Source organism: Helianthus annuus, chromosome 7 (assembly GCF_002127325.2).
Source record: "Helianthus annuus cultivar XRQ/B chromosome 7, HanXRQr2.0-SUNRISE, whole genome shotgun sequence".
NCBI classification, from domain to species: domain Eukaryota; kingdom Viridiplantae; phylum Streptophyta; class Magnoliopsida; order Asterales; family Asteraceae; genus Helianthus; species Helianthus annuus.
The window spans coordinates 22,091,082-22,114,107 of record NC_035439.2 but is presented as its reverse complement, the minus strand read 5'-3'; the positions used below and the strand labels follow the sequence as shown (position 1 = coordinate 22,114,107).

Genomic DNA, 23,026 nt, shown 5'->3' with positions numbered 1-23,026 from the left:
TTTTCGTAACAACACAAAAAATATAACAACGCACTCTATTTTTACAATAATATGAAAAAATGTAACAACGCACTTTACAATTATTTTTATAACACGTAAAATGTAACAACCATTTTTTGCTTCAATTGTTACATTTCTAGGACCCGGTTACGTAGTGTTACATAAAAAATGTCTAGATCTTGGACAGGGGCGATGCTTTGAATGGGCCGGGAGGGGCGCCCGACCCCCCGAACTTTTCGGCCAGTAGTGTTATATATGTAGTTTTCGTATAGAAATTTTTAGGTGTATATGTTTTCGACCCTCGGTTCTATAGAAATTTTTGAGTATATACGTTTTCGACCCCCCCGTAAAAAATTTCAAGCTTCGCCACTGATCTTGGAGGTTCGTAACTAAGACGCAAAGAATTGTTATGAGAATTGTTATATCAAATATAAACTTCATTAACAATAATCCAACATAAGTAATGTAACTAGCAATGTTACAAAATGTATATAAAAATATAACTCATTAACAAGAATCCAATAACAACAGATTTTTTAGATTCAATAATCATAACAATAAACAAGAAAAGTAACTTAGATTTTAATCCAATACATAGGAACTTAAATCAAATTGTTTCCATTTTTCAAATCTGAAAACAAATTTTAAACAAAAAAAATGATAAAATCGGTAATAAAAAAACAACATATCCAGAAAATAAGAAATTAAAAACATTCATCTTCTTGAATAAAAAATAGAAAAAAAGTTGTAGATCTACAAAACATAAAAAAATAAGATATACAAAACACAAAAATTGCAAATCTGAAAAAAAAAACTGAAAACAAACATACTTATGGATCTGTAGGATCTTTTAGATCTAGAACATCATGTTCAACATCGAACATCTTTTGGATCATCTTCAACATCGAACCGTCGTCTAAAACATCATCTTCAACATTGAACATCTTCAACCGGATCTTGAGCATCTTTTAGATCCGGTAGAATCTTTCCGGAGCATCTTCAACCGGAGCATCTGGAGCATCTTCAACCATCATATAAAACATCATCGTTTGGATCTGGATCATCTTTTGATTCGGAGCATCTTTTTGGTTCGGAGCATCTGGATGATGATCTTTTGATGTCCATATGTAGCCATGGAACCAAACCACCATGTGATCCAAGTGTCAACCACAACCACCGTCACCTCCACGACTCAAACCGGCTTGAACTCCGCCATTTGAACCGAAACCACTGACCACCTAGACACCGTCATCAATCTCGTTGTTTTCAACTACTATTATTGTCCTTGTTTTGTTGAGATTTTGTTGATACAATCATGGTATTTGATAAAATGCAATTAGATCGAAAGAAGAAATTGAGGTGAAAAAGCATGAGTTTTGCTTTAGGAATAAGAGAGAGAGAGAGAGAGAGAGAGAGAGAGATAAAGGAAAGGAATAAGGAGAACATGTCTCTTGCAAATGGAAAAAAAGGAGTTGATGAGATTAAATCTCTTTAAAATGTGTGGAATGTGCAAAAAGAAAAAAAATAGAAAAAGAAAATGAAAAAAATTAATACAAGTTCACCTATTTAATGCAAAAGTAATGTGTAACAAAAAAGTGTCAGCCATTCTTATGTACACACAAAAATTGTTCCTATAATACCCTTCTGCGCATATGTAACAATGGACATGTGGCTTAACCTTGTCCATATAAAGAATTTTCTTAGTTTTCTGAATCGGGGTGGGTTTTCTCATTTTAATTAGCCTATATATATATATATATATATATATATATATATATGTATAGAAAGTATATTGTACATTACGGCTTAACGTACTTCACGTACAACAACATGCGTGATTTGTTCTATAACATGCGTGATTATTGTTTTCAATATGCGTGATTATTGTGTTTCAACATGCGTGATTTTGGATTTTTGAGTTATAATGTGCGTGATTTTAAAATGAACGTGCGTAATTACCTGTCGTACGTGATATACGTTAAGCCGTAATGTACGTTAACCTTCCTCTCTCTCTCTCTTTCTCTCTCTCTCTCTCTCTATATATATATATATATATATATATATATATATATATATATATAATGTCTGCCATACAAGAAACTAAAATTGCAAACTTGCTTGCCAACAACGACAAGTTTATATTACTTGCTTAACTACGTTAATGTCAAAATTACTTTTACGACTACACTGCAACGTCCGAGACACTCTTTTTTAGGGGTGTGCACGGTTCGGTTCGGTTCGGTTTTTGGGTAAAATCAAAACCGAAACCGAAATGTCGGTTTTCGGGTTTTAAAAACCGTTCGGTTTCGGTTTTTTTCGGTTTCGGTTTTTCGGTTTTTACGTCGGTTCGGTTCGGTTTTCCGGTTATTTCGGTTTTTGGAACAAAATTATGTAAGATTCAAAAAATAAAAAGTATAAATTATATTATAACAATCTTTTTATATGTTTACATTTAATTTATTATAGTTAACCTCTTTAATTAATATTGTTTACATAAACCTAACCTTCTAATCTTTTTTTATGTTTCTTCAAAGTTTTTATTAAATTTTGTTATATCTTATAGGTAATAATAAATCATTTCAGTTATAATGTTTTTATTATAAACACTTAACATTCAAGAATAAAATTAACATTTTCTACTAGCATTGGGCTAAACACTTAAACAATTTAAACTTAAACATAAAAATATATGGATTGTAACTTATCGGTTCGGTTCGTTTTTTTCGGTTATTGAAAAAGTTTATCCGAAAACCGAACCGAAATTTTCGGTTATTAAAAATCCGAAAACCGAACCATCGGTTTTTGTTTCAGTTCGGTTTTTTCGGTTCGGTTATTTCGGTTATTCGGTTACGGTTCGGTTATTTCGGTTTTCTTGCTCACCCCTACTCTTTTTTATCTATGTCTAATGACGTTAATGTCACGAAGTAACATGTGTAACAAGGTAAAAAACGCGTAATGTTACGTGCACGCACTACACGTTAATGACATCATTGTGTCGGGTGAAACAAATTCAATAACGCGGCGTAGCCGTCGCAACACGCTGCACGGGTCAAAATCCTAGTAATAATGATTTCTAAATCATTATAAATTATAAAAAAATGTTGAGTATTAATAAATGTAAAAGGTATGAGGTGGAAATGTAAATATTAGTAAGGTTTTTAGGGTTGAAGGTAAAATAAGTATTTTTAATACGTTTATCAAATTTTGATGTGACCGACTAGACATATTGTATACAGTTACAATAACAAGTTTGGTGTACAGTGGCAACTTTTTTTTGTCATTTTGTGACATGTTTATGTTTACAGTAAACTGTCATTTTGGTCCCTGAGATTTGGTCACTTTTGCCACTTTAGTCTAAATTTGAAACCTTTTGCATCTGGGTCCCTGTGGTTTATTTTTTTTTTTTTTTGCCATTTTGGTCCAAAAATGAAATCAACTCATATTTCTCAAATTAAATCCTGTTTTTTGTCCTTTTCCCCATGGGCAAAATGGTCATTATGAGTTTTATTATAACAAATTATTAATTATTATTATAAAATTAATTAACCTATCTCTAAACTTACTCTCTCCCCCTTTCTCTCTCTCCTTCTCTCTAACACCACCGCCACCATGAACTCCACCACCGCCACCTCCTCCCCCTTACTCTCCAACCCCAACTCCTCCTCCCTTATCATATTCTCCTTTATCGGATCCTCCCGCTCGATCCAAGCTCTCGACCTCCGTATCTCAATCTCCACCAGCTCAACCCGACCTGACCCACCCAACCCAGACCCTGGGGTATAACCCATCTGTTTCAACATCTTGAACCCAATGTTGGATTGAGGTATTGCTGATTCTAAGCTAGCTAGGGTTTGTTCATCCTCTTGTGCTTGTTTAATTTCTCACTTTTGTTTTCTTTGTTGTTGCCAATTTAGGGTTTTTTGTCTCTTCTTTGAAGGCCCTAAACTAGTTGATTTACTACTGCTACTGGTGTTATAAACCTGATACCAATTGAAAAGTTAGGGTTTTGAAAGTTGAAACATATGGTTTTTTATGTGTGTGAAAAAGGTTACCTTTTTTTCCTGGAAGGTTTGTGGAGGTTTCCAGTTGGGAAGATCGAAACTTTGAGAGGTCACCCATGTAATCATCATCTTCATCCGCCATTAATACATGCAAGTTCTCGATTTTTTGTCGGTAATTATGCTGCAAACTATGATGAAACCCTAGGGCTAGTTTACTAGATTTGCTGGATTTGTGGTGAGAAGGGGAGGAGGTGGCGGTGGTGTTAGAGATAGAAAGAGAGATAGAGAGAGAGGGGGGGGGGGGAAGAGTAAGTTGAGAGAGGGGTTAATTAATTTTATAATTTTAATTAATAATTTGTTATATCAAAACTCACAATGACCATTTTCCCTTGGGGAAAAGGACAAAAACCATGATTTAATTTGAGAAATATGAGCTGGTTTCATTTTTGGCCAAAATTTCAAAAAAATGAAACCACAGGGACCCAGATGCAAAAGGTTTCAAATTTGGAATAAAAGTGGCAAAAGTGACCAAACATCAGGGACCAAAATGGCAGTTTACTATTATGTTTATGTATATTTACCCTTCAACTTTCAGTATTGACACTTATAACCCTTCAACTTTTTACACACTTTGTAATCGAGTTTTACGTGCTTATTGTTATGCACGTGTCGCTATAAAGTTAAGTTGATTTACGTTTCGACGTAAGCTCTTTTTGGAAACCACTCAAATCAAATATAATATGTTTTCGTGCTTATTTTTATATATGTTTTCAGATGGTCTAAGTTTTGACATAAATTTGGTTCGAAAACGAGTCACGTTAAGTATAATACGTTTTCATTTGACGGTATAAATTCAAGTTGCTTTACTTTTCAACGTCGCTGCAACATGCTCTACCATTCTTTAACTTAAAAGAACATTATATTCTTGTGGGCTTATGCTTATTTACGTGTCAGTGTAAATTTAAGTTGGTTTACATTTCGACATAAGTTTCTTTCAAAAAATAAGTCATATAATAAGTTGTTGTGTTTATTTTTATATATGTTTTCGGTTGGTCTACGTGTTAACATAAATCTTAATCAGAAAAGAGTCGGGTCAAATATAATATGTTTTCATTAGACGTATAAATTTGAGTTATTTCACGTTTGAACGCCGCCGCAATTAAGAAGTACATATAGAGTAACTTCAAGTGGGCCAATTTTTTTTGTTTTTTTTTTGTCTTTTAGTATGGTTTTTTTTTTTGTTTTTTGAACCTTTACCATTCAACGCTTAGACCACCCGTAGTGGGGCGTTTTAAAAAAAAATTCAAAAAAAACGCCGGAAAACGCCCCCCACCCCATTACACCTGGCGTTTCCGGGCGTTATTTTGGAAAAAAAAAAAATCAAATTGGCGTTTTAATTAAAACGCTTTGCACATTTGAAAAGGGCCAATCAAAAGTCTCCAACATTGTGGTATCTGACAATCACTTTTGTCCACCCAATGACATTTGAGCCACCCCACATGTCTCTGACAACTTTTTGAGCTACCCACATTTCGTTTTTTTTTTTTTTTTTTTTTTTGCATTAAAAATAATATGGGCGTTATTGGAATAATGCCCCACTACACCTCTTTTGCTATAATGCCCAACGCTGACTAGGATGACACATGTCGGATAATGCCCCATGGTGGGGGCATTATTTTTGTTCACCATTACCGGTGGTCTTAGTATTGTCACTTACAACCTTTCAACTTTCTAAAAACTTTATAATCATTTTTTACATGCTTATTTTAATGTACATGTCGGTATAAATTAAAATTGATTACGCTTCTTTAAAAATGAGTTGGCTCAGATATAATATGTTTTTTTTATGTACGTTTTCAGTTTTAGCATAAATTTTGTTTTACAAAAAGTCAGGTCAAACATAATAAGTTTTCGTGCTTCTTTTATGTACATTTTCATTTTATTTAAATTTTGACATAACTTTTGTTCAGAAAAGATTCAGAACTTGACGGTACAAGTACGATTGATTTGAACTCGCCGTGACGCACGAGGAAATTTACTAGTTTGACATTACGTTATGGTAGTTTGTGGGCTTGTGTCCGTATGACATGAGGCTGGTCTAGTCGGTTATGACAGGCCCATCTCGAGACCCGACCGTGTTACGTCACTCGACTACGATGCACACACCGCCACTTTATCTCTCCAAAACCCCTATTTCCTTCTTCCTTACAAACCCTAAATCAATTTACAGGCAACAAACCTCCTCCATGTTATTATAATCTGTTTTTGGTTGCAGAAAGCGATTCATCCTGCAATGGTTGAGGAGAAGGAGCAGCAACGCTACACCAAACGACGCCGTCTTGCATGGGATGTCCCTACACAGCAAGAGGTTTGTTTTTGACTTGTGAATATTATTATATCGTGAATAATAGGTTGATTGTGTTTATGTTTGCAGGGTCAAGTGCGGCAGCAGCCTGTGTTGTGTCGCCACAACTCGCCTCCAAAACGAGAGGATGATCGAGAGGGACATTATACGTATACTTTAGGGGAGAATCTAACTCCACGATGTGAGTTTTCTGCTGTTAATGTTCGGCTGTGTTGCTTGTTAAAGTTTATGATATGTTGAAGTTGAGAACATTTTTGTAAGTTAAATGTGAGTATGGTAATATTAGAGATTAATGCATATTGCATACCATAGGGCAGCTCAAATCTATATATTTGGGGAAATCCTTCAGAACACAAAAAGCCTGGGTGGACAGAAAGCACACAGAAATTTGGGATGAGCCGACGAGGTGCAGTTTTGTGCTGCGCCTTTCGTGCGGGGAATCAGGATGTTGTACTTGTAGATATAGTTTTTTTACATTGTACATATAGATTATTTGTATATACCATAGGGCAACTTAGAGTTAAATGCCATTTTCGGCCCTGTGGTTTGGGCCATTTTAGTCCAAAAGTTTCATTTTTCTCCTGTGGGTCCAAAAAGGTTTCACCGTTGCCATTTTAGTCCACTGGGTTAACTTTATCCATTTTTTCTGTTAACCAGAAGGGCAATTCGGTCATTTTTATATGTAATTCTGTTAACTAGAAAGGCAATTCGGCGATATAAAATGACCGAATCGCCCTTCTCGTTAACAGAAATAATGGATGAAGTTAACCTAGTGGACTAAAATAGCAACAGTGAAACCTTTTTGGACCCACAAGCGAAAAATGAAACCTTTAGACTAAACTGGCAAAATGGCCCAAACCACAGGGACTAAAATGACATTTAACTTGGCAACTTAAATCTATACTTAGGTAGTAGCCAGTAAGAATGTAGTTTAAAAAGCTTTCTTGAGGGGCGTAAGGCGACCTAAGGCTCATTGGCTTGAGCTTTAGACTACAAAAAAGTTAAGGGGTGTACGAAAAGCCCAATCGAGGCACACAATAACTGGCATGAGGTGCGCTTAGTGTACAGGGAAGGTTTTGTGCCTTAGGATGTTGTACATATAGCCTTTTAGATTGTACATATAGGTTGTATATAACTAAACCATATATTGCTTGTTTATGTCTAAAATTTGGGTAACTGATGCTACAGACTTATGAGAGTTAAAAAAAGTTGTTTAAATAAATTGCATCTCGCGTACGTAAAGGGGTGCGCTTTTGCACTTCGGTTATAGACCCTATCGCTTCGGTGTGCCTCGCGCTGTTTAAAACTAAGGGGAAATCAGAACAAATAATATAAGAATAGAACATGATTTACTGACCCTTTGCTTGTTTTCTTTATCTTTTATTTTAGCAACTAACCATTGGAGTCTCTTTAAACGTTTTGTTCAGATAAAATACTAAGCAAGATGGGTGAAGGTTAGCAGTAAAGTGTCCGGTGTCTGCAAAATCTTATATTTTTATCACTCTTCTTTTGTGGGTATCAGCAAATTGCTAGTGCTGTAGGCACATTTGGTCGAGTTTTGGAGTGTTGGGATCGCCAAACCCGTGAATATGTAGCTATCAAAGTAGTCCGGAGCATAAGAAAGTATCGTGATGCTGCAATGATCGAAGTTGATGTGCTCGAACAGCTTGCTAAGAACAATAAAGGCAGATCACTGTATGTTTCTTTCACTTCATATCAGATCTCATATAGTTCATCGGCAATAATGTAATATCGTCTGATTCGTTTGTTCGTTTATATTTGCAGCTGTGTGCAAATCAGGAACTGGTTTGATTATCGCAATCATATCTGCATAGTAAGTGCCTCAATGACCACCTTATTCTCTGATTCCGTACTTTTTTTTTTCATTTTTTTTTGTCATTCTCTGCATGATGATAAGGTGCTTTACAGTTTGAGTGTATGTGATACTTTAAATATAAATTTATGGAGGCTGATTGCTATATGAAAGCATGCATTTTCACTGGTGATCATCAGGTGTTTGAGAAGCTTGGACCGAGTTTATTTGATTTTCTAAAGAGAAATAAATACTCCCCGTTTCCCGTGGATCTTGTTTGGGAAATCGGACGTCAGCTTTTGGAGTCTGTAGCATGTGTGTAGATTTTTTAGCCCTAAAACGAAAGAGTTGTTAGTTATTACGATCTTTTTGGGTAACATTATTTTGTTATATATAATACTTGGCAGATATGCATAGTTTACACTTAATCCATACTGATCTGAAGCCGGAAAATATACTTCTTGTGTCTTCTGATTTTATAAAGCTTCCGGGGCACAAGGTAGTTGACCGTTTGACTTTTGAGGTTGGACCTGTTTTACAGATGGTGGATGGTTTTTAAAGTTTTGAATAAGTTTTTGAAATGTTGCAGAGAAATTCACAGGGTGAAATTAGTTATAGGTGGTTGCCAAAATCGAGTGAGATTAAGCTGATTGATTTTGGCAGTACTGCTTATGATAATCAAAATCATAGCTCCATTGTTTCTACAAGACACTACCGAGCACCTGAAGTTATTCTAGGTGAAATGTCACACGTGTTTGTTCTTTTCATTGATCTTTGTAACCCTAATCCATAAGTTTATATCCCTAAACCCATAATTAGTTAGAGTAGATTGAGGTTTTCATCATCTCACGTACAACTCTACGAGACGTTTCTGCATTCTTTTTCAATTTTTTATATTTATGATTATTATTTCAGGACTTGGATGGAGTTACCCGTGTGATATGTGGAGTGTGGGGTGTATACTTGTTGAATTATGCTCGGTTTGTCTTCTTCTTTTCTTCGTGTTTTCGGTCATGTGCTATTATAAAGTGAAATCATCTAATATTATTTGTAAGGTATTTGTAATACGTAATTTTTTTTTTCAGGGCGAAGCTTTGTTTCAGACTCACGAGAATTTAGAACATCTGGCAATGATGGAGCGAGTATTGGGACCTTTACCGGAGCACATGATTCGAAAAGCAAGGTAAGGTTTAATTTTATAAATTTTAAATATTTTATTTTTTGTATATACGCATTTTGCAGAAAAAAAAAAAAAAAACAAAGCATGCTTGAAAACGTGCTTTTTTGTTAGACACTGTTTCTTACTTTTTTATCAATTTTGTGATTATTATATCTTTGTATTAATTGTGAAAACAGTCGGGGTGCTGAAAAATACTTCCGAAGATCAAGATTAAACTGGCCGGAAGGTGCTGTCTCTAGGGAGAGTATTAGAGCAGTAAGGAAGCTAGATCGGCTCAAGGTTCCCTTTTACTTTGCCTTTTTTTCCCATAAAGATAGCTCATTTGTTAAAGTTTTATATACGATAGAAAGTGAAAGGATCCATCAATTGTTTTTATATATGTTTTTCATGAGGCTTTTAGCGCTTAACTGTTACATGCTTGTATGTTTTACTATTTTTATTTTTTGGCATACAGATTCACTAACTATCTGTTTCCTTACAATGTAGAATATGATATCACAGTGTGTGACAGTTGGAGGATCAAGATCATACTTTGTTGATCTGCTACACGGTTTATTGAAGTTTGATCCCGCAGACCGTCTCACCGCTCAACAAGCTCTTGACCATCCATTTTTCAGAAACAGTCCTGCATAAGCTGACCGCAGTTTTCTGGTACCCAAAACAGCTGTTTTTAAATTTGTTTGTGGGTTGTAAATTTTAATTAATATAGTGTATCAGGTATATACAAAACTCGTCAATACTAGTAATATTAGTGTTTTCTGAATTCAACCCGTTTGACCTCATTTTCGTAAATATACGCATTAAGCTACTTTTTTCATCGTTCCCATTTGACTTGTTAGAGATACAAGATTGTATCTCACTGTCCTTCCAACTTTGTTGGTTGCAGGTCCTTATGATTCTGCAACTGATGATGAGCCTCAGAGCAGTCGCGGTGACATGGACAATCGAGTGATCATAGACGAGATGATCTTGCTGCACGCATGGCGTAGTCTATCTGGTTTAAAGATGATATAATCACGGTTTTGATAACCAGTGTCTGTGCGTAACTATCATTGTGTTGATTATATTTTTAGGGTTTCATGTTTTTATCTTTGAACTGTAGTTGTTGTAGACTTTGTTCATGTTTAGAAAAATATAAGAAATTCCAAACTTGTATCTAGCAAGTGTTTTTTTGACCATTCAGTATTCACTACTTTTCTTTGTTTTCTTCTCATTTTTGTTTATCTTCTCCAAGTTGTCTTCACTTGGCACAAGGAGCCATATGGCTGGTTAAGTCTAGTTTGGTCTGCTTCAGGTTGGTTTTTTTTTTCTAGGTTTGGCGCCAGACTGGACAAAGGCGATCACATTGTCTTGCCTCACATGCACCTGATAAGAAAATCACCTTGCGAGTTGCGTCTGCTTGATGCACTTGATGAAGGCGCTCACCCCGCCTCTCGCCTCACATGCACCTGGTAACAACATTGCTTTGTGCATGTCTGAGACTCTTTGGTGCGCTAGACACTCGCCTCTGATTGCGTCTGTTTGATACACTAGATGAAGGCGCTCACCCCGCCTCTCGCCTCACATGCACCTGGTAACAACATTGCTATGTGTATGTTTGAGACGCTTTGGTGCGCTAGACACTGGCCTCTGATTGTGTTAAAAGTCAGTTTGTTTTGTTTGACATGTTTCATTTACCATGTTCGTTTATGACCGCATACAACGGTTAAAGACTCATTTTGATAAATGAGGGGTACTGTTTGGAGTTGCTTTAACACACAAATATGTTGGGTTGGCCTTTTAATATTTTCGTCATGTTATATATATAACTAGAGTTATGCACCGTCCGCGTTGCGGGACGCTAAACCAAATATTTCTTACTTTAATAACATGTATGCATTTATTTCGGTTAGTTATACATGCTACTTATAACACGATATAAAAAAAGATGCATCAAGTTAACCAAATAAAGAAAAACACTATGATAGTTATGATAAAAAATAAACAAAACGATGGCAAGCGTGTAATTTAGAGTTGGGGGCAAAACAATAATTTGTCAGGACCAATTAGCGAGTGCTATGCAGCTGTTTGACACGAATAAAAACTAAATTGAGTAAATCAAGTAAAATAAAACACTACCATAGTTTTGCCCAAAAAATCTATGGCAACATTGCAATGGAGGTAAAATAATATTTTGAACTGAGGGCAAAACTATTTCTTTATTTTGAATTGGGGGCAAAATCGTAATATTTTTACTGATAGCAAAATCGTAATTTTTAGCTGGCGGCAAAACAAAAATTTTATTTTGAACCTGTAATTTTAAACTGGGAACCAGATTGTAATTTGGCAGGATTGTATCGGTGGGCAAAAGTATAATTTTTTTTTTAACCAAGGCAAAATCGTAAATTTAAGCTGGGGGCAAAGCATAAATTTAATTTCTAATTGGGGGTTAAGATCGTAATTTTAAACAGGGGATAAAATCGTAATTTGGCAGGGGGTAAGATCGTTATTTTAAACAGAGAATAAAATCGTACTTTGGCAGGACCTATAAATAACTATTTTATGAAAAAAAAAAAAAAGAAAGAAAGAAAAGTTGGCCGCCACTTTTGGCCAACCAACAAACACAACTATTCCCGCCTACATTACAAACTTATGTTTGTATGTATTGTAAATGTAAATGTACAACTATTGACTAGAAAGCATACTTTTAAAATCAGTTTTCTAACCTTATTTATTAATGCAATTGAAAGTTTTAATTATATTAGCCTGTTTTACTCTTCTATTGAACTAACTATTTTAAGAGTTTTTTATGCCACCAAGTAAACAAGTAATTTAAAAGTTGTAATCATATTTACCTGTTTCTCTTTTGAACTATTTTGAGAATTTTTTTATGCCAATAAGTAAAAAAGATAACCAGTAATCCATCGAGTAATTTCATACAAAATTCTCAAAATATTACAGTATCAATAACAGTAAAAGTAAACAGCAATAATTTGGTCTTTCATCTTCAATTTGAAATGTTAAAAATATAACATCCTCATTAGATCGAACCGGTCCGTCTATTTCCTCAAAGTCTGCATGATGTACTCGGCATAAAGATCCCTGTGACGCCCGAAATCAAACATTTTAGTCACAATTATCATCATATAAATATATATATATATATATATATATATAAATCTTCCCAAATTAATCAAAATGAGGCTTACATGGAGTACTGGATGGCATCATGAGCAGTGTTTGAAGGCAGAAACTCATCAACTGCAACCTCTTTGTTCTCATTCTTCTTATCTTATTTCATTTGTCAAGAAAATTTTATTTTGTAAAACAAAAAAAATTAAATAAATATTCTAAAATTAAAAGGATACAATCCTCAAAGAATCGTCGGATCTCAGCCAAACGATGAGGAGGTAGCTGGCTTATATCAGTGTAGTGGCGGTACTCTGGATCATCAGCACATACTGCAATAATCTTGTCATCTTTTTCTCCCTAAATCCAAAAACATGTTTTTTTACAAAAAAAAAAAAAAAAAATCATAATTGACATATATTTAGGGTAAAGTTCTTGTACAAATAATCTTAACATACTAAACATACAAATTGAAGGAAAACTCAAAAAGACAAGGTGGCATTTTTGTAATTATCAATAACTATCAAAGTTACTCTACAAATACCTCTAAAAAAACCTAACCACTCCCCCCACCCCCGAAAAACCTAAAAAAAACCTACCCCCCCCCCCCCACCCCCAAAAACCTAAAAAGAAAAACCTAACCCCACACCCCCAAAAACCTAAAAAAAACCTAACCCCCCCCCCCCCCCCCCCACCCAAGCTAAAATGCTAAAAACTAAACCCCCCAAAAAACCTAAAAAAAAACCTAACCCCCCCCCCCACCCCCAAAAACCTAAAAAAACCTAACCCCCCCCCCCCCCCCCCCACCCACCCAAGCTAAAATGCTAAAAACTAAACCCCCAAAAAACCTAAAAAATCTAAAAAAATAAAAAAAAAACACACAAATTATTTTATTTTATTTTTTGCTGCTACTAAAAGTAGCGATTTTTTAATAAAAAATGTTAAAAAAAAAATTGTGTTTTTTTAGGTATTTTTTGTTGTAACTTTGATAGTTGGTGGTAATTACAAAAATGCCACCTTGTCTTTTTGGGTTTTCCTTCAATTTGTATGTTTAGTATGTTAAGATTATTTGTATTTGATCTTTTGCCCATATATTTAACCGTTATGATGACGATGATAGACGCACCTGATCAATCATAGGCATTAGTCCGATGGCCCTGGCTCTAAGAAAACATCCAGGTAGCACAGGTTCCTACAACGCACAAGTTTTAGGAGATGTTCTGATTAAAGTGATCACAATAATAATAGAGATAATGTATAAGGGTCAACCTGACAATACAAGTTTTTCCATGAAAAATAAAACATGTATAAATACCTGCATAAGGACTAGTACGTCCATCGGGTCATTATCTTCACATAGCGTACGAGGAATGAATCCATAGTTATGAGGGTAAACCACAGATGAATACAAGATGCGATCAACCTGCTCATTAATATTAACGATTTAATTTTAGATTAATATAAGGGGCGGACTCGGGCACAGGCAACCGGGTTAAGTGACATATGTGTTATCCAAAACTCATTAATGTGTAATATACAAATAGTAATCCGATACACCACATATATTGGAGGAGCGACTCGGTAAAAAAATCATGGGTCCGGCACTGATATAACCACAAGATATACGTTGTGCATCAACCTTCAAAGTGCCGGTAATTTACCTTAATGAGGCCGGTTTTCTTGTCAAGTTCATATTTCACTTTGCTTCCTTTGGTGATCTCAATAACCTGTATAAAAAATAAAAATTACATCTCAATATGAACCCAGCCAAACAAAGGGAAGTTATTATTAGTGAGCATAAATAGAATAAAATATACATATGACAAGATTTACATACCACATTGCAAATCTGGGGAGCTCCAGGTCCTGTGTAGGCAAGGAAGTGTCAGTAATAAAAAAAAAAGAGTGTAAATGGACAGAGTCGCTCTTGAACTACTCGAGACCTACTAATTACAAGTTCGAATTGAGCGGAGCTTAAACGGGCCTGAGCACGAGCTTCACTAAGCTCCTATTAATAGATATAGTAATTTTTTTTTATTAAATGTATAATTACATAATAAATATAAAAATAACAGAAGTTGTCCTTTTTTGGTGATTTCATATAAAAAAATCAGAAGTTGTCAAACACTCTGCATCTAATCATTACAACTATCCAAAGATATTCTTTTTAATCCGAAAATCCGATCTTAATTATTTAACATCACATAATCACTTTCAAAAACACGTATACGGATACCTATTTCAAGATCATGCCATGGATGAGCAGCAACAGATCTCCTTGATAAGGATGACAAGATCCTCTCATTCAAACGGGGTGTACGCTTCTGTTCACTCATGTCTCTCTCTACATCACAAAAAGAGATATCAATATCATCATTCTATCTTTCATAATCTCCAAAAAAATAAAAAAACAAAGAAAGAAAGAAAACTAATGGAAAACTTAAGTTCAACATGGTACCACTGCACTCACACCCTATAAAACAACAAATCACCAAAAACATTGATTTCAAATTAAAATAGTATCATTATCAGCATCAGTAGCCAGTAATCATCAATAAAGATTAATACCCTTTTTTTCTAATCTGATAAATTTACAATCCTGTTACCATCATTATATCTTTCATAAAATTTCAAAAAAAAAAAAAAAAAACTAACAAAAGACTTGAGTTCAAAATTGCATCACAACACTTTTCACACCCAATAAAACAACAAATCATCAAAAACAACTGATTTTAAATTAAAATGGTATCATTATCAGCATCAAAAGGCAGTCATCATGAATAAAGATTAATACCCTTTTCTCTAATCTAATAAATTTACAATCTTGTTTCCACTACAGCTTATGGGGTATGGAAAAATAAATATTTGAGATCTAATGTGAACAAAGAGACTATAAAAAAAGATGAGTGGTTCATACCTGGGTTGTATTAGGATAGAAGATGATTGAAAGATTTTGAAATGGTCACAGATGAAGGGGAAGAAGATTTGGGGAAATATATATATATAGAAGTTTGAGAGAGGAAGTCAAATGAACGTGGAAACATGACGGAAGGCAGGCTACGTTAGGTTAGGTTAGGGTTTAGTACTAAAAAACATTGGATCATAGACTTTGTCTTCCATGACTATCCCACTCGTCCAAGTGCCACCAATTGCAGACGTGCCCATTCATAACAACTGTCATATTTTAAAGGATAAATTACACTTTTCGTCCTTTATGTTTGTAGCGGGTTGCAGTGGATAGCCTTTAACTTCAATAATTACAATCATAGTCCTTTATTTGGAAAACCCATTACACTCTACGTCCTTTAGCCCTAACCTGGTTAAAATTTTCAGTTAAGTTTGACATGTGCCTAGCACATGAGGGTATATTGGTAATTTTACTCATTTATTTATCTTTAATAAATTTGAACAATAAAACTTTTAACATATAACTCAATCTCTCTCAAGAACTACCTCCTTCTTCTTCTTCTTCTTCTTCTTCTTCTTCTTCTTCTTCTCCTTCTTCTCCTTCTTCTCTCCTTCTTCTCCTTCTTCTCCTTCTTCTCCTTCTTCTCCTTCTTCTCCTTCTTCTCCTTCTTCTTCTTCTTCTTCTTCTTCTTCTTCTTCTTCTTCTTCTTCTTCTTCAGGGAACACCACCTGACCATAAAAGCACCAGCTACCACCACCTTTACCACCATAATCACCAGCTACCCCCTACCTCCACCAAATCACCAGCTAACCACCAAATTACCTTTTACATCAGTTTCATACAGAAGCCCAATGAGAAAGTTATCTGCGTTACACACCTCCATCGGTTCCATCGGTTCCCTCAATGATGTCGGCGCCAGAGTTTCGCCGGAGTAAATCTGTTGATGTTGAGAGACGCAAGATTAGGGCTCCTAATATTCTCACCATCAATCAAAGAACTGTTAAAACTCATAAAAAAGAACCAATTTTTATAAATATTTGTTCAAATTGTTTGTAGGTTTTGTTAAATTGGGTGACATATTTATGGGTTTTGTTGAATACTCATAAAAAAGATCCAATTTTTGCAAAATATTGTTGAAACTTTTGTGGGTATCGTTGAATTGCAAAATATTATTATAAGCAGAACAAGAACAAGATCTTCATTGGCCTAGAGAGATTAAGATGTGTAGATATAGATACATATCTAGAAGAGAGAGGGAAAGAGTGTAACATATGAGAGCATTCACATCCCATCATCGGCTCAACAAGATCCGAAAGCAGATGATATTGTGGCAAGAGAGGTGACAGGTCTCCTTCAAACTGCATCAGATCTAAACCTCAGAACTGCGCAGAGAAATATGTTTCAGGCCTCCTTCAACCTGCCTCAGATCTGCGCAACAATCTCTCCGACACTCCCACCACCTCATCGCTGCCGTAATCCGCAACAACCTCTCCACTATCATCTCCGGTATCATATTCGAGCCCTAAAATCGGTTTGTATTGAAGCTCCAGCGAGATGCTTGGTGTGAGGGTCGAGAAGATGCAGTCGGTGGTGGTGTTGTGGCTCGATTTGATGGCGGCGGCTGGGATATGGTGGTGGTGGTGATAGAGGTTGGTTGAGGAGGGAGAGGTGGGGTTGAAGACAGGAAGAAGATGACCACATATGGATTTATGTGCATACATTTATATTTTTTAATCTTTTTTTTTAATATATGGGTAAAATTACCAATCTGCCCTCATGTGTAAGGCACATGATTAGACTTAACCGAAAAATTTAACCTTGTTACTACTAAAGGACGAAAAGTGTACTGAGTTTTTTAAATAAAGGACCGTGACTGTAATTATTGAAGTTAAAGGTCATCCATTGTAATTCAGTACAAACATAAAGGACGAAAAGTGTAATTTATCCTATTTTAAAACATGTAACTAAGAATCGTATATAATAATACAAATGTGGGATAACTTAATGATTTGATAGGCCTGGCAAATTCAACCCGGACAACCAAATTTGGGTCAATATGGGTCTTTGTAAATGACATGTTGGGTCAATCTGGGTAAGAGCAATTTTGATAATGGGTCAGGATGGGTTGTATTGAGATTATATAAAATTAAATATGGGCCAGGATGGGCTGATTGCTTGGGTTGGGCTGATTTTATTTCAGTAATGTTGTGATAAAAGACATGACAATATTGATTTTTGATTTTTAATTTTTTTTTGATTTTTTTATTTATTTATATTTTTAGCCTATCATGCTCAAATCCATCTTGACCTAAACCCATTCTAACCCATTTCTTAATAAACTCATCCTAGGGTGCTAAACGGGTCGTGTTCGCGGGTTAGCAGGTTCAACCCGACCCGAACCCGAAAATTTTACACAAATCCAAACCCGACCCGAACCCGAAAATCGTATCATACATAAGAACCCGAACGCAACCCGAAGTTTCGTGGGTTGACCCAAACACGACCCGTTCAACCCGAATTTTTTAATTTTTTTTTTCTGAAATTAATATATTAAATTAAAATTTACTTAAAAAACACAAATGTATATAATAATATCATATTTAAATTATAAAATCTATATTAATTTCTTTTTTTAAGTTATAATCATGGCATAAAATGCACACCTCATTTAATTTATGACATAAAATATATTGTAAAAATATAATATAGTATAAATGTGTTAAATGGGTCAACCCGTCAACCCGACCAGGGTGACCCGAACCCGACCCGTTAACCTAAACGGGTTCGCGGGTTCAACCTGAAACTGACCCGAACCTGTTTAGACTAAACCTAAACCCGCGAATTTCGTGTTAGGTTCGTGTCGGGTTTTCGGGCTGTGTCAGAAATTCACACCTCTAATCCTAACCCAAACCCATCCTAACCCATTACCCAAACCTGCCCAGCCCACCCATTTTGCCACCCCGATATTTGATTGATAATTAGAAAGTGAGTTATAAACGAGTTAAGCGACTATCATTTATGTTCTAATTTCTTTACAGGGTGTGTCCTTTCTTCCTAAAAAGATTACAAAAATAAAGGACATTCGTTATAAAGAAATTAAAACATAAAGGACATCTGTTGTAAATAAAGTAAAACATAAAGGACATCCGTTGTAATTTCGTTGGTCAATGGATAAAGCTTGAAATTGTGCTGAAACTTAAAGGACGTAAAATGCAATTTACCCTTACCTAAGGAGGAAGCTTTCGTCGTGACAACATTAAGTACTTCCATCGTGGTGATACTGGACAAAAATGGCGCAAGTGGATTACCTATATATATATATATATATATATATATATATATTTATTTATATAAAAAAGTGTATTGTACAAAATGCCTTAACGTATGCTACGTACGCGATGGCAAAATCACAGGTTATGTTTCCAAGAATGAAAATCGTATGTTACAAAAACATGAAATCGCATGTTGATGTGTATTTCAATTTTGCATGGAGTGTGTATATCAATATGAAATCGCATGTTGGTGTGTCTCTCAAATTCTCATGGAGTGTATAATCGCACCATTTTCGGATGTTATATGTTTTTTTATAAATCGCATGTTTATAAACCAATTTTGCATGTTGATTCTGAATCGCGTACAGTTCGTATGTTAAGGGATTTTGTACGTTAACATGCCTCCCCCCCTCTCTCTCTCTCTCTCTATATATATATATATATATATATATATATATATATATATATATATATATATATATATATATATATATATATATATATATATAGTAAATTACAAAAATTATCCTTTATGTTTACACTAGATACCAAATTGTGTCATTTGTCTTAAAAAAAATACAAAAAAGGTACTCAATGTTTGCAAACCCTTGCACTTTATGTCCTTTAGCCTTAACTCAATTAATTTTTATGATTAAATCTGAACAAGTAGACCCCATGTGATGGTATTTTGGTCATTTTACCCTAAATATTATTCCATATATAAGTTTGCAAGTTTTTTATGCATTATTAGTTGTACATTGAGCTTTAGGAGTTTTTCAAAAAAAACTTGATTTTTTTACTTTAGCCCAAAGGTTTTTATTTTTTTCAATTTTAACCCTACATAATTCGTCTTTTAACTTTAACTAAAAAATTTTCATTATTTGCAATTTAATTTCGCAACTTTTGTCACTTATACTTTTTATCTTTCACAAATTTTCGTTTTACGTATAGTTCTAATTTTTTTCGAGTTAATACGACGCAACGTGCATATGTGGTTTAACGTTTTTACCTCTATTTTCCCATGTTTGATAGGTTCGTCGCAACACGCATACCCTAGGTCGAGTCAGTGTTGGTGGTTGATGACGGTTGTGTGACATTAGTACTATTTGACAACGTTTTACACGCCGCCGCAACGCGGGGTGTGCTTTGAGGTTTTTCAAAGAAAAAATAGTTATGCATATGTTTGTCGTAACGTTGGCTTTGGGGGTTTTCCAAAAAAAAAATGATTTTTTTACCTTTCACCCAAAAGTCTTTCATAAATTACTTTTAACCCAAAACTATTTGTTTTATTACTTCTAACCCAAAACTTTTTATCTTTTGCAAGCTATCCTCATAACTTTTTTTTTTACTTTCAACTTGGTCCTTTATAGTTTCATTTTCGGCAAATTTTTCGCTTTATGCTTGGTTCTAAATTTTGTGACTTAACACATCGCAACGTGCGTCTTTGGTTTAACGTTTTTACGTTTCGTTCTAATTTTGCGAGTTAACACGACGCAACGTGCGTGTGTGGGTGAATGTTTTTACATCGTCTATTTTTCCCCCATTTGACAAGTTTAACATAACGTGCGGGTCCTAGATCGACTTAGTTATAACTAAAGAATCCCCGCCGCATTGCGGCGGGTCGCAATGCTAGTTACAATAAATAATCAAAAAACCCCTTTCTTTCCCTCAAGTCTCTCACTCTACAACCTCTCTCTCTCTCTAAACAATCTGAGGCCAGCACCGCTTGTAAAATCCTAGAATGTGAGGAATTCAGCTAGGCTAACAAACCCTAAATTCTTTGTCTTTGAGGAGAGTGGTGGTAGGTGCTTATGGTGGGTGTGTTACATTTTTAATAAGCAGTTTCTTTTGCTTTTCAAATCTTTAATGCATCCTGAGCATAAGCCCCATGATCGATTTCAGTTTTGAAATGAATTTCATGTCAATTTTTGGATAAATAGGAGTTAGGGTTGTCATGTTCTTGATTTGGGATTTAGGAGTTTACCGAAACAATATATGAAAACTATTAATAATCTGATTATTCCAAAGTTTAATGTGTGGCTTGCTGGGTTTTGTTGCATTGATTAAAAATGGTAACTTGGAGGTAGGTGGTGGTGGCGACTGATGGTGGTGGTGATGGAGGAGTTGAGGTGGCGGCAGTGGTGGTGGATGTGGGGTGGCGGTGACCGATGGTGGTGGAGTTAAGGTGGAGGTTAGGTGGTGGTGGCTGAGAGAGGTTGGGCAAGTTAGAGAGAGAGGGAGGTTGGGCTGAATTGAGAGAGAGAGGGGGGAATTTATACATTTTTTAAATTGTTTTGTTTATTATTTTTTGATGATTTATTTATTTATTGTTTAGGGCCAAATGACTAAAATACCCTCGTAGGGGGTCCACTTGATCATATATAACCATGAAAGCTATCTGGGTTAGGGGTAAAGGACATAATGTACAAAAGTTCGCAAACATTGAGTACGTTTTTTTTTGTATTCTTTTTGAAGATAAAGGACACGTTTTGCAATCTAAGGTCAACATAAAGGACGATTTCTATAATTTACTCATATATATATATATATATATATATATATATATATATATATATATATATATATATATATATCAACTAACGCAAAACAAGTTGCACATTGAATATCTGCTTATATGTTTCAACTATTATATTACTTACTATCACGTCGAACAGTCGAAGGTTGACATGGGACATAAAACCCAACGATGAAACTAATGGTTACCCTAGACATTTGGCGACATCTAAGCAGTGGCGGACCTATGATTTTCTCCTGGGGGTGTGGACATTTTTTAAAGATTTTAGACCCCTGGCTATATAAAAAAATAGGTATATAGCGGGTCAGATCGGGTCGGGTCATGTAAAACAAGTAAACACAAACAAACAAAGTTTCAGAGCGGGTCGAATCAGATCGGGTTGGGTCCATTTCAATTTTCATAAAATCAAACCCTAGTTCCTAACTTCCTATCACATTAACAAACAAAAAAAATATAAAAGTTCAAACCATCCATACTTCTATTTCTCTTAATCATCAAATAAAAGAACAAAAAAACTTATCTAAAACATACCTTGGTCTTTAACTAGAAGAATCCGGCGAAAAAAAGTGGTTCAACCCCAATTCTATCACATACAAAATAAACAAGGAACTTCAAATGTTCAACCACAACTCATGTTCCTTAATTTTCAATTTAAAATTTTGAATTTCAAGCCCTAGTAATTGTTATATACCAACCAATAATCATATAATCAACAAAACCATCCAACTAAAGACTACAACAACCCAAAAATACATAAAAAGATATAAACTTTTAAACCTTTTTAACAAATATATATCTGTTTCTGTTGAAAAAACCCAATAAAACATCAAAACAAATCGAGTTACCTATTTAAGTTCAATTTTTGAATTTCATCTTTTCAAACCCTATACTAGAGTCAAATAATCAATAAAAGATTAAGAAAACAACAAACCCATCCTATAAAGAGTAGAACAACCCCAAATTAGCTCAAAACACATAAAAGTTTAAACTTTTTTAACCCATCCTAAAATCCTATTATCTCATGACTCTCGAACAAAATCGCATAAACATCAAAATAACAACAAAAAAAAAACATATACCTGTCAGAGGCGGCCTGAATTAACCAGTTTGCAGCCGGAATTTTGCAGTCGCCGGCCGGAATTATGCTGTCACTGGGCGCTGAAGTGAGGCAGAGGGAGGGTGGGAGTCGCTGGCAAGTGGCAGCGATTTGTTTTTTTTTTTTTTTATTATTATGTGGACTGATTTTGTTTAACAAAACTAGTAGTTGGGTTGGGCTTGAATGGATATTAAGTTATTAGGCTTGATGGATTTAATTTAAGTTTTATTAAAGGGGTTAGTGAGCTAACTTGTTTACATAATTGATCGGGTTTCAATTTGTGTTCACAATTTTTTTTTATATAAATTCCTAACATTTTTTTCTAAGGGGTGTGGACGAAAATTTTCCAAGGGGTGCGATCGGAATTTTCCAAGGGGTGCGGTCGGAATTTTTCAAGGGTTGCGGTCGGGATTTTTCGCGTAAAATATCACTAATTTTTTTTTCAAGAGGTGCGGCTGCCCACCCACCCATAAGGTGGGTCCGTCCCTGCAATCTAAGGACCCCTTACTTTCGTTAACTTTTAGAAATGGCAAGCAACGATCCATGAACAATGAACCACAAATTCCATTAAATACGACGACGTCAAATTCCAATAAGCGGTCCATATGGTCATGAAATTATCTTTATGCCTAGTATGCCAAAAAAAAGTCTTCAGAATACAACTTTCTTTTGATGATGAGGCCACCATTTCGAAAGCTACACTTCCACCACATAAGACTATTTTACTGATAATGCATGTCATCTGCC

The 23,026-nt window shown here is 35.0% G+C and overlaps 2 protein-coding genes across 3 annotated transcripts; one reads left to right on the top strand and one right to left on the bottom strand.

Annotated features, from left to right (window-relative positions):
- Window positions 1-6,080: 6,080 nt before the first annotated feature.
- Window positions 6,081-10,537, top strand: LOC110868077 (serine/threonine-protein kinase AFC3). Of its 2 annotated transcripts, none has more exons than XM_022117163.2 (13): window positions 6,081-6,369; window positions 6,436-6,547; window positions 7,794-7,820; window positions 7,908-8,061; window positions 8,152-8,200; window positions 8,380-8,494; window positions 8,587-8,678; window positions 8,769-8,916; window positions 9,095-9,159; window positions 9,265-9,362; window positions 9,536-9,638; window positions 9,846-10,010; window positions 10,246-10,537. In XM_022117163.2, exons 1-12 carry the CDS (start codon window positions 6,295-6,297, stop codon window positions 9,990-9,992), a joined length of 1,185 nt encoding a protein of 394 aa, XP_021972855.1. In that variant the 5' UTR covers window positions 6,081-6,294; the 3' UTR covers window positions 9,993-10,010; window positions 10,246-10,537. The 2 variants fall into 2 exon arrangements, with proteins under 2 accessions (XP_021972855.1, XP_021972857.1); XM_022117165.2 differs by having other exon boundaries at window positions 6,413-6,547.
- Window positions 10,538-12,210: 1,673 nt separating this feature from the next.
- Window positions 12,211-15,655, bottom strand: LOC110868078 (soluble inorganic pyrophosphatase PPA1). The gene is made up of 9 exons (XM_022117166.2): window positions 15,385-15,655; window positions 14,704-14,811; window positions 14,305-14,333; window positions 14,129-14,194; window positions 13,783-13,890; window positions 13,594-13,659; window positions 12,707-12,827; window positions 12,548-12,629; window positions 12,211-12,440 (listed from the first exon to the last, which is right to left on the bottom strand). Exons 2-9 carry the CDS (start codon window positions 14,801-14,803, stop codon window positions 12,398-12,400), a joined length of 615 nt encoding a protein of 204 aa, XP_021972858.1. The 5' UTR covers window positions 14,804-14,811; window positions 15,385-15,655; the 3' UTR covers window positions 12,211-12,397.
- Window positions 15,656-23,026: the final 7,371 nt, after the last annotated feature.

Bases quoted from the DNA above. Each gene is read 5' to 3' on its own strand.
- LOC110868077 (XM_022117163.2), top strand. From the start codon at position 6,295: ATGGTTGAGGAGAAGGAGCAGCAACGCTACACCAAACGACGCCGTCTT. The intron at 7,821-7,907 runs GTTAGCAGTAAA...CTAGTGCTGTAG, and splicing joins ACTAAGCAAGATGGGTGAAG to GCACATTTGGTCGAGTTTTG. The intron at 9,639-9,845 runs GTTCCCTTTTAC...CTTACAATGTAG, and splicing joins GGAAGCTAGATCGGCTCAAG to AATATGATATCACAGTGTGT.
- LOC110868078 (XM_022117166.2), bottom strand. From the start codon at position 14,803: ATGAGTGAACAGAAGCGTACACCCCGTTTGAATGAGAGGATCTTGTCA. The intron at 13,891-14,128 runs GTAAATTACCGG...ATTAATGAGCAG, and splicing joins AGAAAACCGGCCTCATTAAG to GTTGATCGCATCTTGTATTC. The intron at 12,441-12,547 runs GTAAGCCTCATT...CGGGCGTCACAG, and splicing joins GATGCCATCCAGTACTCCAT to GGATCTTTATGCCGAGTACA.